General features: G+C 46.2%; 1 protein-coding gene across 2 annotated transcripts in view; it reads right to left on the bottom strand.

The window, feature by feature from the left end:
• LOC147434468 (vesicle docking protein) overlaps positions 1-16741 on the bottom strand; it is a 72984-nt gene that overhangs the window by 15514 nt on the left and 40729 nt on the right. Inside the window, exons 5-9 of one of the 2 annotated variants that reach the window (XM_086490922.1) lie at positions 3452-5005; positions 3304-3372; positions 912-1024; positions 822-826; positions 726-765 (exon numbers count right to left, since the gene is read on the bottom strand). In XM_086490922.1, the coding sequence (XP_086347048.1) occupies positions 726-765; positions 822-826; positions 912-1024; positions 3304-3372; positions 3452-5005 (1781 nt within the window). Of the gene's footprint in view, positions 1-725; positions 1025-3303; positions 3373-3451; positions 5006-16741 lie in introns of those variants that run through there. The other variant, XM_086490921.1, reaches the window with a different exon arrangement.

The raw sequence follows: 16741 nt of genomic DNA, 5'->3' as shown, positions 1-16741 counted from the left end.
GTGCATAAACAACAAAACACACAACAAAGGGGTCCCTTGGGGACCGGAGGGAAGGAGAAAGAAGAGCCAAAAGGGACCAGCACTACTGCAACCCCGCCTTTGCAACTGAGGCTAGCAGTAATCCCGTCCCGCATCATGCACATACTTACAACCCTATACACAGCGTCCTGTGTGTTGGCCTTTGGTCATATAACTAGAAAGATGCAACACATAGGAAGTGAGAGGCAGTTTTATAGCTTGGACATTTTTTTAAATGGCAGATGGCCACAGCTACAGCTGAGATATGTGAATATTTCAATGATGGCCAAATGCATACAATATTTGTGGTCTCGTCCTTAATTACCGTCCTGTTTAGCTAGGCTACAAGCAAACTTGAAGAAGATGAAGAGGCAATAGGTGGTCTCCTATGGTTATGGCATACATGTATAATCTGAGGTGAGATGTTTTTGAAAAAACTCAGTAACTATGAGGGTACAGCAATGACAAGGCATATAACATTCCGCAAGTGCAACAGTTGCTTATGATAGTTGGTATGGGAAAATGAGCAGAAATAAGGTCATATAGAAAACTCCTAAATGCGCAATATGCAAGGTTCCTCCTACCGTTTAAACAATGCCTTAAGATTTTTGAGTCTTTGCTCATATCTTTGAGCATGTGACACGCAGCACTTTTAGAAACAGAAGCTAAAGAGACTATCAAAAAATGCACAGATATAAACAGCTTACCTGGAACAATTGTAATATTCACATTTACAGTCGATCTCTCCTGCTTTCATTGCACCCCTGGAAGAGGCAATTATGGCATCATGTGACCATCTTCACCGTCACTGCAGACATCAAAGGATCAATGCAAGCCCTCCAATGCAAAAGTTCAGAGACTGTCCACTAAATTTCCAAGACTAGGTTGATGACCCAATCAGAAGATCAAAAACGTCATCTGGAGTAAGAAAACTTGTTCCTCCTAAAACAATGTCAGCATCATCTTCCATCTTGTAGATTGCTTGTGCTTCTTTAGCTTCACAAATCTGTCAACAAAACCCAACTATTGATGCCCTTAGACACAATTAACACTACTGCAAACCGTAAAGATTAACAACAGGATCAACTGCTCAGATTCAAATAAGAGACAAAGTTAAAGCTCTACTAAGTCAGCATAAATACCAGCAATTGCAAACACCTGACTACATGCAGCATAATTTCTTGCAGTCCTCGACTTTGTCTCCACATGGCATAGCTAGAACAGCATAAGGGGGGGGGGGGGGGGGGGGGGGGGGGGGGGGGGGGGGCGCAAAGATTCAACAAATGCTAGTGACAATAGGCACAATGGGTGTGATCGAGTGGTCATTGATGACAAATACGGCAAAGGAATGACTTTATTGAAGGGAACACAAAATACAGCATGCGGGAGGCATACAAAATATAATCTGAATGTTAGTGTCATTTTCTGCTTGAGGCATCGTAATCCATCTGTCCACCAGGTAGATGTTAACCGTCAAGTAATACGCCTAACCATGAATCTCATGACCTACCGGAGCTTTCTTGTCTCTGCAGAGATCCTTCTAATGGTTAAAAAAATTCCCTACAGTGCTACAAGCATTTCCTGCTCAGAGGGATTCCGAGAGAAGAAAGCCCTGCTTGCCAAAGGCTGAGGCAGATCTGGCAGCGCGTCTGCATGCCGTAAGAGCTGCCCTTGTCATACTGGCCACACAAGGTGTGGATCAGCTCGAGCCAAAGGTTGACCATAATCTCAGCAGGAGGCACTAGATGCCCCTGAGAGTTATGAAAGCACCTAACTCTCCATGAACCAAACAGAGAGGCTGCTGATTACCTCCCATGGTAAAATCCCGCTTCCGGCTCAAGCCTCCATAAAGAAGTCAAGTCTGAGGTGAGAACACTGGAGCTCCTGCCCCCGCCCTTCCCCCCTCCCACCACCACCACCTTCTCTGGCATATCCGGATCATCCATCTCTCTGCTGCCGCCAAAAGCAGGACTGGAGAGCATCAACCATTTGTTGCTACCCTAGTGAAAATCATGTATGGAAGGCGAGCCACAATCCCGAGCCATACCTGCTAAGCCTATGGGCATCCCAATATAAGCATTGATAAAGTTGAGTCCAGAAGCCACACCATGTACAAATTGGAGAATGACCACAGTGGATCAACAGCTCCAACTTGTCGGCCCTTGATGAGATACTAAGCAATGCAAGGGCGTGAGCAACCATGGATGGTGGCTGTCTAGGAGGAAAGTCCAGAAGTCAGAGAGAAAATCAGCAGATAGCCCTTTCCAATACTCGGTTGCAGAAGGACCAAAAAGTGCTATGCTGTATTGCTCCTCTTCTTAGCCAGAAGCCACTAGTCAACTCGAGTAGCAACTACTACATCTGGATCGACCAACCACATCCTGCCACTAGTTGCAAACCATCTAACCTGTTGAAAGGTACACCCAATACCAGAGGGGCCTCTTACTGCACAGTCAATCATATACCCCTTGTGTCTTGAAGGAAAGGCATTCTCCAGAGTCCATCCTCTATGCATGAATGAACCACAATCAACTCCTGAATACACGATAGCACCCCGCCCCCAACCCCCTCCCCAAAAAAAAGGAGTTATCATATCAAACAAGATATGTCAATCCTTGACTCTACAATGTCTTATCTCATGCAATGGCCACAAGCATCTGGCACATGGTATCTATCTACACATTCTCTAGCAAATCACACAGCCAAAGCCGATTGCCAAAGCTCCAAGGCCGGGTGAACTGCCAAGGGGTCTCACGCTACATGTAAGCAGCACCCATGCATGTATCCACACTGTTAATGAAGAAAGGGTTCCACATCAATGACTAGCAATCTCTCCTCCAGAAAAACTTGGGGCAGTGTCTTGATCAAAGGCTTTCATATGCTTTAGCGGCTTCAGATAAATATCAGATATCCTTCTTCATTGGGTGTCAAAACTCCATGAATATGTATCCTTGTTCTAAACGCAATGAATATTTGGGCATGGACACATTGCTATTCTGATGGTAAAGAACCATTTTGTATGCATCCATATTAAACTCTGATGACACAAGGCATAAGAAGGTTCACACAAAACACACACCAACAGACCCATAAATACCTATGAAAGAACAAAACTCAACTTTAACGTCGTTCGCAGAGGACACAAATTAAAAAATTGCAAAGTCTTGATTCTGACACTTCAAACACTAATAACACCAATACATAGGATAAAAGTGCATTGTTTCAGTTCCCAGTTCCCAGTTCCCATACTATCATATAGGTGTGAAACACAATCTGAACACTTACCTCTACACCGTTAATACCTCCAATAACAAACACCATAATAAGTTTGTTGTCACTGAGCTTTGGTTTTACCTGTTAAAGAAAAAGTATTAGGTCAAAAACCAGAAATATTTCCCTAGGCTCTTACCAATAAAAAAAAAAAGACACATACCTGCCTGAGTCCAAACCTTCCAAGACCACTCTTCAGTATCCGCCCCACAAAGGAAGCATGATGCTCCATCCCTGGTATTTCAGCTTTTGCAAAAAGCAACATAAGCACTTTAAAGATTAAGCTTCTCCGTGTAGATGAAGATCCACCAAAGCCATCATAATCGTCAAAAACTGACGACTTATTTTTTGCCTGTAAAAATCGTCTTGCTTCTGAGACTCTGTGAAGCCTTCCAAAAACGGCTTCAACCCTATCCCTTACTTGCAATCTGAGTTGGGTTCTTTGGTAATCTCCGTCATATGCTTCACCACTGCCCATATCAATTTCCTCCTCATCATCCCACGCTTCCCATCCTTCATTACTGAAATCAAGCTGGAGTTCTTCGTTTTTTACCATGGCTGCTTCACCTCCACGAGACTCTGACGTGGCTGAAAGCTCTGGTACCTCCCGCTGCCTGTGAAGCGCAAGGGAATCTTCTAAGCCTTGGAGGAAGCCTAAACGCTCTTCTGAGCCTTGGAGGATGGCATCCACCACAGCTTGTTTTAGCTGCTCTTCTTCCTCTCGTGAAAATGGGCCTTCAGCAAAGGAATTTTCAAAACTGTGTCCTGCCAGAGCATATCCAACGATGGCCAGAGTCAATGCATCGCGTAATGTGAACAGCTTTTGTGCCTTGGGTTGGGACAAAGCTTGATTTCTGCTATGTCCTTTGTCAATACTTTGATACACAACATCACAGATTTGAGAGGCAATGCTCTGGTTTGAGTCACCAACACTCATTAGCAGTACCCTCTCTGCATTCAGAAGCCCATCCCATTTACTGCTTAGTCCAGGATCTATAGCCATTTCAACTGCTTTTGAGATTTGAATAAGATCTGCATGTTGAGCTGCTGTAAGAACGTTCTGTGACAACAGATTACATATAGATTGAATTTTTTGGGAGCTAATAGCTCCTCCCTTACTAGATTCAATACTCTCTTGAGAATTAGATTCTTGGAGCCATGTTTCAATAAAATGCAGACTATCACTGACCCTCTTTTCAAGTATCAAATCCAGGTAGCCATTTTCCCTTTTCTCAACAGAATCAAAAAGTGAGCTACCCAATGCCCGCAGCATTGGTATTGTTCTTTTCGTAGCATCGCTGCCATCGAGATTCTTTGGACTCTTTGAAATGATCAAGCCTTCACCAAATTCATATTTGGACAGAAAATCACCAATCTCTTCACTGTGCAAGCCAGGCATCCAGACCTCCTCCAGGTCATCTATTCCATTTGCCACTCTTACATCCAAAGCACGCCGAGATACAGCAGTAGGACTAGCTCTCAGATTTTTTGTCTGATACTCATCAATTCTTCTGGAAGAGAAAGCAAAGATTCTATCTAACAAGCTATCCCCATGGGAGCTTGGTGTGACTAGATCCAATGTGCGGTCCATCAGTAGCAGACCTGCTGGTCTTCTTGACCGTACAGAGACATCAGCAAGCCCAGAGAGTTCTGTCAAGTGCTTTCCAACCTCATTTGACAAAGGACCCAAGGTGTATACATCAAATTTTAAGGAAAGCTGTCAAAACACCAGTTACAAAATCATCTCTCTCTCTCTCTCTCTCTCTCTCTCTCTCTCTCTCTCTCTCTCTCTATCAAGAAGGAGGTATGCGAGGAGGTTCACATGGGAGAGCACTTGAGGGTTCAGCTTACTCTCGAGGAGAAGCGATTGCACCATATGAGGAAACACAATGTTAGGATCACTGGCCTTAAAGAGGGACCTTCAGCAGAGGAGGATGCACGAGAGCTTTGTAGCCAACTAGGCTACAAAGAGACTATGCCTTTTACAAAGGCATGGTGAGCTGGCCGTGACACCACTCGAGCTCGCCCGTTGATCATGCAGTTACGAGGAGATGAGGACCGCACCACCTTTTTTCGCAAAAGGGTGCCCTTACGAGGCCTCCAGGGCGGCCATATCTTTATGGACGAGGACCTCACTAGGATGCAGATCGAGCACAAGAAATCATGCATGCCCAGGGTCCTCAGGCACGGAAAGAAGGTAAAAAGGCCTTCTTTCGAGATGGTAGAATCTTCATCGACGGCCGCCCAATCTCATAGGGATTTGGGACCTATGAGACACATACACTAGCACAGGAGACACCACTCAGAGGGGCAGTCTGGAACTGCAATGGTTCTATATGGACACATCTGGAGCGCCTAGAGGAGATCATCAGTGAGCATGACTTTGTATGTTTTACGGAGACCCATGAGAGCCCAGAGAGAGGACTACCTGTAGTCACAGGATTTCAGTGGGAGTCGACTTACAGGACCATCACCAGACAGAGTACAGTTCGGGGGTCAGGAGGGGTGGCCATACTATTCAGACAGAGCTTACACAACCGGATACAGGTGATGAGTAGAGACGAGGAGGCATGCTATATGTGGGTATGGCTAGAGCTCACCCACAAGAGAGGGCTATACATTGCCATATGCTACTTTTCACCACATGGATCACGATATGCTATCCAGGACCCCTACTCTGGACTGTCGGAGGACATTTCTCACTACACATCACTCGGGGAAGTCCTCCTCATGGAGGACTTCAACGGGAGGAAACAGAGCCGACAGTGTGAGATCTATGATATGGAGCAGCCGGAGATCATGAGGGCACTTGATGCAGAGGACATGGGGGTGAGTAGAGTGTCTGCAGATGGGGGACAGGACAACACTGGATATGGCAGACACCTTCTTGAGCTTGGCAGCAAGCACCATCTCGTTATTTATGACGGGATGGCGAGGTGGCCAGATTCTGGGGGATTCACTTGCTTCCCACACAGTGGCGGAGAGAGCACAGTGGACTATTTGATGGGCTCTACCCAGACAGTAGAGCTTATACACTCCTTCAACGTTGCACGCACACCGATAGGGGCGGATCATACTTATCTTACATTCTCCCTTCTTGCTACACAGCTTGCTGACCCCCCCCCCCCCCCCCCCCCCCCCCCACCCCCCCCCCCCCCCCCCCCCCCCCCCCCCCCCCCCCCCCACACACTTACACTACCATTTCTTTCACTCATGAGCTCACTCCTATTTATATACATCACCTGCATGAGCACCTTATACACTTAGACCCCACAGCACCTCTGGACACACTCACCACACACATTACATCCATCTTACACGAGTCAGCCACTCAAAGTTTCCCACATCGCATACACACACACCCTCCACGCACTGACACTATGCCACAAAACAGGTGGTACGACGACGAATGTCGAGATCTACACCGACACCTGCGTATATTGGAGATCAGAGGGGAGATTACACATCGCCAAGCTCAGCGCAGGATGCAGACACTTACCCGTCGTAAAAGATGGGAGTGGGAGGAGCACCAATATTGGGACATCTATCATTTACTCATGAGCCAGGATAGTGCTGAGGCATGGCGCCGGATCAGACCTCCCAGGCCATCCACTCCTATTCAGGACCCAACGACATGGCACAAATAGGCTGAGAGCTTATACGAGATCCAAAGACAGCCACCCATACCTACGCCATCGGCTACCCGACCCACATCATCTACTTTCTTCACCACCCACATGGTGAAGAAAGCTATATCCCACCTACAGCATGGGAGGGCTAGAGATCAGGCAGGCCTACAGGCAGAGCATCTTATATATGGCTATGATGCATTGGCACACTGAAACCGGCCTATTCAATCCAAAAAGGGCGGTAGACTTTACTTTAAACCTTGAATTAGCTTTCACCCATTATTAGTCGTCTATTTTACTTGTATTTTCAAGACACAACAAAGGGGAGAGGGATACAGGTTGCTAGATTGCACCTGTATGAGTAGACGGACACCAGATTGGCCCCTAACTTAGGCGCCCCTTTCGGTATTTCTTTATTGTTCAAAAGAGGGAATAAACGCTGTGGTTCCTACAAGCTGCCCCGCACAAACTCGGCTGAATTTCCACTGTTCCAGCCCGATTTCGGCAACATAACTGTACTAGAACCCTTCACGGTCAGTATTCCCACGCATTGACTGACTTTCCCGACGCATACGGGCACTTTGCAAAACCTGGCGAGAATCTGCAGCACGCTGAATTCTCTGTTTTCAGCCCTGAAAATGCGCCAGATCGCCTGTACAGCGGTCCCCTTGCGTCCCCGAACCTCCTGGGGGTATTAGGGTCCGTTTAGGGCCAAAACCCTAAACCTGCAAAAATACACAGCAGGCTGTAATTCACTGTTTCGGGCTCCGTTCCGCGTGCCGGTCGCATCCCTAGCAAGTCCTCGAGCTCCCGCACCTGTAGGGCTACTTGCCCTTTGAATCGGACGAGATTTCTGGCGTGAAACCTCTCCGAATTCACCTGTACCTGCGGGGGATTAGCCGCTAGCTAATCCAGTACCTGTGCAAGAGGCTCTTGCCTCGGCAATCGCGCATGAACCCACACAACTGTACATTGGTCAAATGAAGAGCCCACTAGAGTGGCATAACATACTGCCAAAGGGGAGAGAGAGGGCAGTGCGTAGCGTGCAGGGCATCACTCCTGGCACCGCACTGTGCATAAGAGGGAAAGCAAGCACTCCATAGCTCTTAACCTGTGACAAAAGCTGCAAATGAGCCTCTCCCAGCTTAAAATTCAGCGCCACTTCTTGTTGCATGAGGCAAGTGCACCAGAAGGTGCCACTTGGCACATTTATAAGCATTTTCCCGTTTCGGGGTTGCCGCCTAAAAATAACCCAACCGGTTGCCCAGTTGACTTCACGGCAGAGTAAGAAAATGTTCCCTTTGTCATTCCGGAGGTAATGACGCCAACACATTTTCAGGTCCCAAAATAGCAGTTCCCTAAATTTTAGGAGATGCTGCCATTGTATCTTTCTAGGTCATCCGACCCTCTTTGTACACTGCGGCCACATCCAGAACTGAAATGTAGCCTCTGTAGCAAAGGATTCCACTTTGGCTAGTCAATGACCCCACTTGGCTAACCATAGTCCTTGTCCAACCTTAGTGCTCTCTTGCCCTCAGGCCTGGACTCCCTCTGGACAGTTCCACACTAGCTATGCAATGCAGGGCAGTTAGATTTCCCGAGGGGTGTTTCAAAAAGTGAAAGTAAATAGATAATAAGAAAGAAATCAACAAAAAGGATAGATAGTAGTCACACGTTGGTGACATACCCCCCTCTTGAAATCTCAAACGTCCTCGTTTGCATCTATGTCGTACATGCTTACTGTCAACACTGATGTATTCAACACCTGTCGACACATATACGACACATACATGCTCATTGTCAACCCTGGTGTATTCAACACCTCGTCGACTCATGTATTGCCTGCGTGTGAACCCTGTCCCAATGACATAGTGGTAGCTGCGCACTCTGCCATTGCTTTGAGTCACTAACTTTCCAATGACAAAATGGTAGCTGCACATTTTGCCACTGTCTTATAGTACACGTTGGATCCCGTAACACTTTCGAGCATACCCAAACCGACAGTTTAAGAATGCAGTTACACATGTACTCTTCAATAGAAGCAATCACTGTATCCTTGACAAACTGACAAGAAATACTCACTTCTATAGCACTAATCAAACTTTTGGACATTCGATAAGAGCAATTGCCAAAATCTGACAATCTGTACAGCTCTAACATTCATGTAACAGGTATTTGATTTGAGCTCACTTTAAATACCTTGTACATCATTTGTTTCAGAAGCCATTGTCACACTGACAATCCATTTAGCTTTGAAACTCAAGGGGTCAAGGTAGGTTGCAAATCGAAGGCTTCCAGGTAAAGTGATAACACAGTTGGTGACTCTGCAAGTTCACCTTCTTCCATCCACTTAGCATCCATTGGTGGATAGTTTCTGAACTTTACCAAGTAACGCCTAGCAACCTTGCCTTTCACTTTCCTTTCTTTGTGTGCCAAAATCTGTTCAGGGACCAAGATCTCGTCAAGTTCCTCGACTTCCGGCTGATCTTCAGCTGGCATATCTTCTGGCACATCACCCACATAGGGTCTGAGAAGACTCACATGAAACGCATTGTGAATCTTCCAACTGTCAGGCAATTTCAGCCTATATGCAACATCACTGATTATGTCGCATACTTGAAAAGGCCCATAGTAACGCATGCTGAGCTTTGGAAACAGTCTTTCCTTGCCCTTCATCTTCTTTAACCTTGCCTTTTCAAAGCGTAAAAGCACCCAATCACCAAGTGAATATACCACTTCACGCGGTGACGATCAGCTGCTTTCTTTTGCTTTGCCTGAGTCCTTTCTAAGGCCACTTTGACCTTCTGTACATTTCATCCATGTCTTGAACATACTTATCTGCTTCAAATATCTTGTCCTTTGTATGCAGTATGGGAGGAACTTTCTTGCCACCTTCAACTATCTCAAAAGGTGCCTTGCCAGTTGATGAATGCACTGTATTATTGTATGCATACTCCACCAATGGCAAATACTGCTCCCACTTTCCTTTATGCTCTGACACATAGCACTTCAGCAGATCTAGGACAGTAGAATTTGCCTCTTCTGACTGCCCATCTGTTTGAGGATGAAATGACGAAGAGAATTTGAGCGTGGTACCCATATTCTCAAACAAGCCTCTCCAGAACAAACTAGTCATGCGTGGATCACGGTCGCTAATAATCGACTGTGGCATGCCATGATACTTGAAAATATTGCTCATAAACAAGCGTGCCATCTGATCTGGCTTTATCTTCTTCCTGACAGGAATAAAATGAGCCTGTTTGCTGAATCTGCAAATAATGGTCCAAATACCATCATTTCCTGTCTGCGTTCTTGGAAGATCAAAGATAAAATCCATAGCAATACTTTCCCATGGTTTATCTGGAATAGGTAGTGGTTGCAATAACCCTGGTGCCTTTTGCCTGTCAAACTTGACCTTTTGGCATATTAGGCATTCTCGCACAAAGGCATCCACATCTCTTCTCAATGTAGGCCAATAGAAGAATGTCTCAACCGCTTTAACTGTAGCATCGATACCACGATGCCCTGCATACGGTGGGACATGACTCTCTTCCATAACTTTGCGTCGCAATGGCTTTGTGACACACAATCTTCCATGCATCATCATGAACCCGTCTTTAAGAAGATAGTGTTCATGACGTTGTCCATCCATTAGTTGCTCGAAGACCCTTGCAAAATCTTCATCATTTGCATACTGTTCTCTCATATCATCAAGTTCATGATGATAAGGAATCGACACAGCTGAAATTTGTGGCTTCCTTGACAAGGCATCAGCCACAACGTTCTTCTTGCCTTCCACATGCACAATCTGAAAATGGAACATGGACAAGATATTTGCCCATCGCATATGCTTTTCAGATAACTTTGTTTGTGTCAAGAAGTATCGCAAGGTCTGATGATCCGTTTGGACAACGAAATCTGCACCTAGCAGGTAGTGTTTCCAACTTAAGAGCGCATGAATCACAGCCAGTAACTCTTTCTCATAGACCTGCATGGTCATCTCTGGCCCTTGCAAAATTCTGCTCTCATAGGCTACTACCCTGCCATCTTGCATTAGCACAGCACCAATGCTACTACCGCAGGCGTCGCACTGGACCACAAATGACTTCCTAAGATCTGGCAACACAATGACTGGATCTGAAGTCATCTTTTCCTTTAAGAGATTAAAAGCTGAAATCTCTTTCTGTGTCCATCTAAAGGTGACTGCCTTCTTTTGAAGAGCATGTAAAGGTGAAGCAATCTCAGCGAAATTTCGGATAAACCTTCTGTAATAGGAGCATAGTCCCAAAAAGCTTCGGACATCATGCACCGTCTTCAAATTTGGCCATGACTTGATCGCTTCGACTTTTGCAGGATCCATTCTGACACCGTCCTTTGAGACAATGTGTCCCAGAAAGTGAATCTCTTCCAGAAAAAACTCACTTTTCTTTGCATTGATGAGCAACCTATGACTGCGTAGCTCTTTGAACACAATGGCCAAGTGATGCCTATGCTCCTCTTCATTCTTTGAGTAGACTATCATGTCATCAAAGAATGTACCAACAAACTGCTGGTGTGGACGGAAAATTCTGTCCATCATCCTATTAAACGTAGCAGGAGCATTTGTGAGACCAAAGGGCATCACTAAAAATTCGTAAAGGCCAAACGTTGTTCTAAAAGCAGTCTTGTGCACATCCTCTGATCTAATGCGGATCTGATGATACCCACTCTTTAGATCTATCCTGCTAAACATAGCTGCTCCTTCTAATTTGTCCATAATATCATCAATTCTAGGTATAGGGAACCTATTCTTGATGGTATTCTTGTTCAGTGCACGGTAGTCGATGCACATACGCCATGAGCCATCCTTTTTCTGCACCAACAACACTGGAGAACAGAATGGAGATGAACTGGGCTGAATCAGCCCTTTTTCTAACAACTCCTGTACTTGGCCCATTATCTCTTTCTGCTGAGCCGCACTAACCCTGTACGGAGGCTTATTTGGTGGGCTACTGCCTGGCACCAAATCTATCGCATGGTCCTCGGGTCTCTCTGGCGGTAATTGAGACGGTAATGAATCGGAAAAACAGTCACTATACTGTTGTAAAAACATTGACCTTTCTTTATCTAGCACAGATAAATTTGATTCATCACAATCTGACACTTCACGTGCAAAAACCAAGTACGCAGAAAGATGCTTTTTCATTACAGAAGTAATAGCAGAAGCTGATACAGTAGGAATAGACTCCCCTTTAAGCTTTACATCCAGAATGTGAGTCTTTCCCCTGCTCTGTACAGTGATCTTTTTGTTGTAGGCATCCATGATTCCCTGTACACGAAACAACCAAGGAATACCTAACAACACATCACATCCGTCCAGTGGCATGATGTAAAATTCTTCAGCATCTACATAGGACTGGATATGTAGACGCAACTTTCCAATGATGGGTGTCACAGCCTCTGTATGGCCAGGACATGCCAAACCTGCCTCTGCTGTATACCCCATCTCTTCAGGTCTGATTCCCAACTTTGAAGCCAATTCTGGGGAAATGAAGTTGGCTTTGGCACCTGGATCAAAGAAGATAAGCACTGTTTGATCCCTAACCTTTCCCCATGCTCTGCAAAGCTCACTTGCATCTGAATTTGGCTTGTCGCCCACCATATCTGGCACTAGACCAGCCATGGGCTTCTTTCCTTTCCTGTCCTCCTTGTCTTCAGAATCAGCTGGCCCTTTTCTTTGTAGGACAGTTGTAAGCAATGTGGCCAGGCTGCTCACATATAAAGCATTTGTTCTCTGTCCTCAGGACCTTCTTTTGCTCTTCTGACTTGCGAGGAAAACGTCTTTTCCATTTCTTTGCTGGTCCTTTTTCTGATTCAGCCGTAGCTTTGTCTTTGTCCCTGCATTGGCTGACTCCTGAGTCCCTTTAGGAGCCTCATTGGGAACGTGCTTCTTGGCTGAATTTTTCTTGCCTGATCCTGCCTTGACGCCAGTGTTAAATTCACAATCTTCTCCCTTGAGCAAACCATTGCCAGTGTTTGCTACCTCGATGAGCTGCGTCAAAGTAGTGACTTTTGTCTTCGTACAGTACTTTCTCAATCCTTTAGGTAGGCCACAACAGTATTTTTCAATCTGTTCTGTCAATGGCACAAACCTATAGGAAGTTACTGGAAGTAGAGCTTTCCAAAACTTCCGATTGTAATCATCCAGATTTCTGCAAGTGGCAGCATTAAGCTGGTGCCATTCTGTCATGACATCTGCTTCGAAATCATCAGATAACCATGCTGCTGCAAAAATCTGCTTGAAGTAAATCCATGTGGACGAGCTTGCCCTTGAAGCAATAAAGTTGTCCACCATTGTCCCGCATTCCCTGTCAAGAAAGTGGCTGCCTTGCGGACCTTTGAAGCCTCTGTAAAGTTTCCCCCTGCATAGGCCTTGTCAAACTGCTGGAGGAATGAAAGAGCCTTCTTCCTGTCATCAAACCCTGTAAAGGTCGTGAATGACACTCCTTTGCCACCTTCTTTGTACGGAGTTGGCCTCTCCAGCGGCGTTAAATTGTCATATGGAAGTGACTGAAACATGGGAACACTATTAGGGTTCATCTGTGTTCCTTGGCCGCTATTAACTTGACCTGGAAATGCCATATTTGGCTGCTGATTTGTAATTCCAGCCATACCAAAATTTGCTTGTGGCATCCCAAATTGTCCCTGAGTGCTTTGAAACCCTGGTTGCATACCCATGACACTGTACATGGGGTTAGGCATCATCGTTTGAGCACCCCCAAACACTGTTCCTGGCGTGTAAAACTGATTTCCAGGTGCATGACCAGCCATGCTCTGAAATACCGATCCACCTCCAAAATAGCCAGGGTGTACTGAAGGTGGTGGGAAGACCTGTTGCATAGCCTGTAGGTTGCTTCCCTGCCCATTAGAACCAGCTATAGGCTGCTGAAAGGTGGCGGGCTGAATTGGTACAGCTTGAAAAACTGGCATCTCAGCCACCTGTTCTTGCACCTTAGGTATACGTTGTGGAGACTGCATGTTCTCCGTCAAGTGTAAAGGTGTTTCCATTGACTCTGCGGTATGAATCACCTGTGCTCGAGCCTTAACAGGCTTTTGAATATGATCCAGTGACCCAACTTGCTGAGACGGAACAGGAGGTTGCAGAAAGGCTAAAAACCTCGGATTCTGCATTACTTGTGTAAACATAGCCACAGCAGTAGCCAATTGGGTCCTGAATATATCGTCATCTGTCTGTGGTGGTCTTGAGGACTCACCCACTTCATGTGTCTGTTGACCCTGTGAAGAGGAAACCTCTTCAGTCACATCATCTGGTCTGTCAGCCATAATAATTGCAATCCCTGTGTCCTGGTCTATGATCCCCTGTGTCTTTCAAGCCCAAACTGACCAAGGCTCACTTCTATGGGAAAAAGTGATTTTAATCCGTCGATGGAACCATGAAACCGCCTGTTCAATCCAAAAAGGGCGGTAGACTTTACTTTTAAACCTTGAATTAGCTTTCACCCATTATTAGTCGTCTATTTTACTTGTATTTTCAAGACACAACAAAAGGGGAGAGGGGATACAGGTTGGCTAGATTGCACCTGTATGAGTAACGGACACCAGATTGCCCCTAACTTAGGCGCCCCTTTCGGTATTTTCTTTATTGTTCAAAAGAGGGAATAAACGCTGTGGTTCCTACAAGCTGCCCCGCACAAACTCTCGGCTGAATTTCCACTGTTCCAGCCCGATTCGGCAACATAACTGTACTAGAACCTTCACGGTCAGTATTCCACGCATTGACTGACTTTCCCGACGCATACGGGCACTTTGCAAAACCTGGCGAGAATCTGCAGCACGCTGCTGAATTCTCTGTTTTCAGCCCTGAAAATGCGCCAGAATCGCCTGTACAGCGGTCCCCTTGCGTCCCCGAACCTCCTGGGGGTATTAGGGTCCGTTTAGGGCCAAAAACCCTAAACCTGCAAAAATACACAGCAGGCTGTAATTCACTGTTTCGGGCTCCGTTCCGCGTGCCGGTTGCATCCCTAGCAAGTCCTCGAGCTCCCGCACCTGTAGGGCCTACTTGCCCTTTGAATCGGACGAGATTTCTGGCGTGAAACCTCTCCGAATTCACCTGTACCTGCGGGGGGATTAGCCGCTAGCTAATCCAGTACCTGTGCAAGAGGCTCTTGCCTCGGCAATCGCGCATGAACCCACACAACTGTACATTGGTCAAATGAAGAGCCCACTAGAGGGGCATAACATACTGCCAAAGGGGAGAGAGAGGGCAGTGCGTAGCGTGCAGGGCATCACTCCAGGCACCGCACTGTGCATAAGAGGGAAAGCAAAGCACACCATAGCTCTTAACCTGTGACAAAAGCTGCAAATGAGCTCTCCCAGCTTAAAATTCAGCGCCACTTCTTGTTGCATGAGGCAAGTGCACCAGAAGTGCCACTTGGCACATTTATAAGCATTTTCCCCGTTTCGGTTGCCGCCTAAAAATATCCCAACCGGTTGCCCAGTTGACTTCACGGCAGAGTTAAGAAAATGTTCCCTTTGTCATTCCGGAGGTAATGACGCCAACACATTTTCAGTCCCAAAATAGCAGTTCCCTAAATTTTTAGGAGATGCTGCCATTGTATCTTTCTAGGTCATCCGACCCTCTTTGTACACTGCGGCCACATCCAGAACTGAAATGTAGCCTCTGTAGCAAAGGATTCCACTTTGGCTAGTCAAATGACCCCACTTGCTAACCATAGTCCTTGTCCAACCTTAGTGCTCTCTTGCCCTCAGGCCTGGACTCCCTCTGGACAGTTCCACACTAGCTATGCAAATGCAGGGCAGTTAGATTCCCGAGGGGTGTTTCCAAAAAGTGAAAGTAAAATAGATAATAAGAAAAGAAATCAACAAAAAGGATAGATAGTAGTCACACGTTGTGACACACCACTCATTGCCCACCTCTTCAACCGCGCGCTTTCAAAGGGATTCCCAGAGTCGTGGACAGAGCACACCATCATGCCTATCCACAAATCTAGGGATGCCCATGGATCCCTAGCACATATCGCACTATCATGAATGGTCCTATACTGCCAAACTATAATGGCGCGGTTTTAGAGAGGAGGAGCTCAATTCTCTAGCAGAGGGAGAGGGCATGAGGACACCAGGACAGGCAGGCTTCCGCCGAGCTTTCTCTAACTATTGATCATATCTTCACCCTTCGTTGTCTGATCGAACCAGACACGGGTGAGGAAGAGGAGATTATATTGCTGCTTCGTGGACTTCCGCAAAGCATTTGACACAGTACCTAGAGAGAGACTTTCAGACGCCTGGTTTGCGCTTGGAATTGGAGAGGAGATGACATGGGGGATCTATGCATTGTATTGAGCAGTATCTGGCAGAGTGAGATGCCCGGGTGGATTATCTGACACCCATGTGGACACCATTGGTGTGAAAAAGGTTGCCCTCTATCACCTACACTCTTGGTCTATACATTGACGAGATGGTAACTTCATCTTGCACAGGGGTGGAGAGGGTGTGGATATTGCAGGGACTACTGTACACATACTCTTATATGCAGATGATATTGTCTTGATGTCAGAGACGGAAGAGGGACTACAGCTACATTTGCAGGCCCTTAATGATTTCTGCTCACAGCGAGGACTCACGGTGAACCTTGGCAAGACCAAGGTTCTCATATTTCATACATCGGCTCAGATTCGCCGACAAAGTAGATTTACAGTAGCTGGAGGGGAGGGATATAGAGGTGACAGGCTCATATGTATATCTGGGGGTTACATTCACCGCAGCATCAGGGACCTTCTCCATGACACACACAGCCAGAGATAGAC

This window comes from Adiantum capillus-veneris, chromosome 19 (genome assembly GCF_014529385.1).
Source record: "Adiantum capillus-veneris isolate H3 chromosome 19, ASM1452938v2, whole genome shotgun sequence".
Lineage (NCBI taxonomy): Eukaryota > Viridiplantae > Streptophyta > Polypodiopsida > Polypodiales > Pteridaceae > Adiantum > Adiantum capillus-veneris.
Note: the sequence above shows the minus strand (reverse complement) of the source record. Positions and strands in the feature narration are given on the sequence as shown.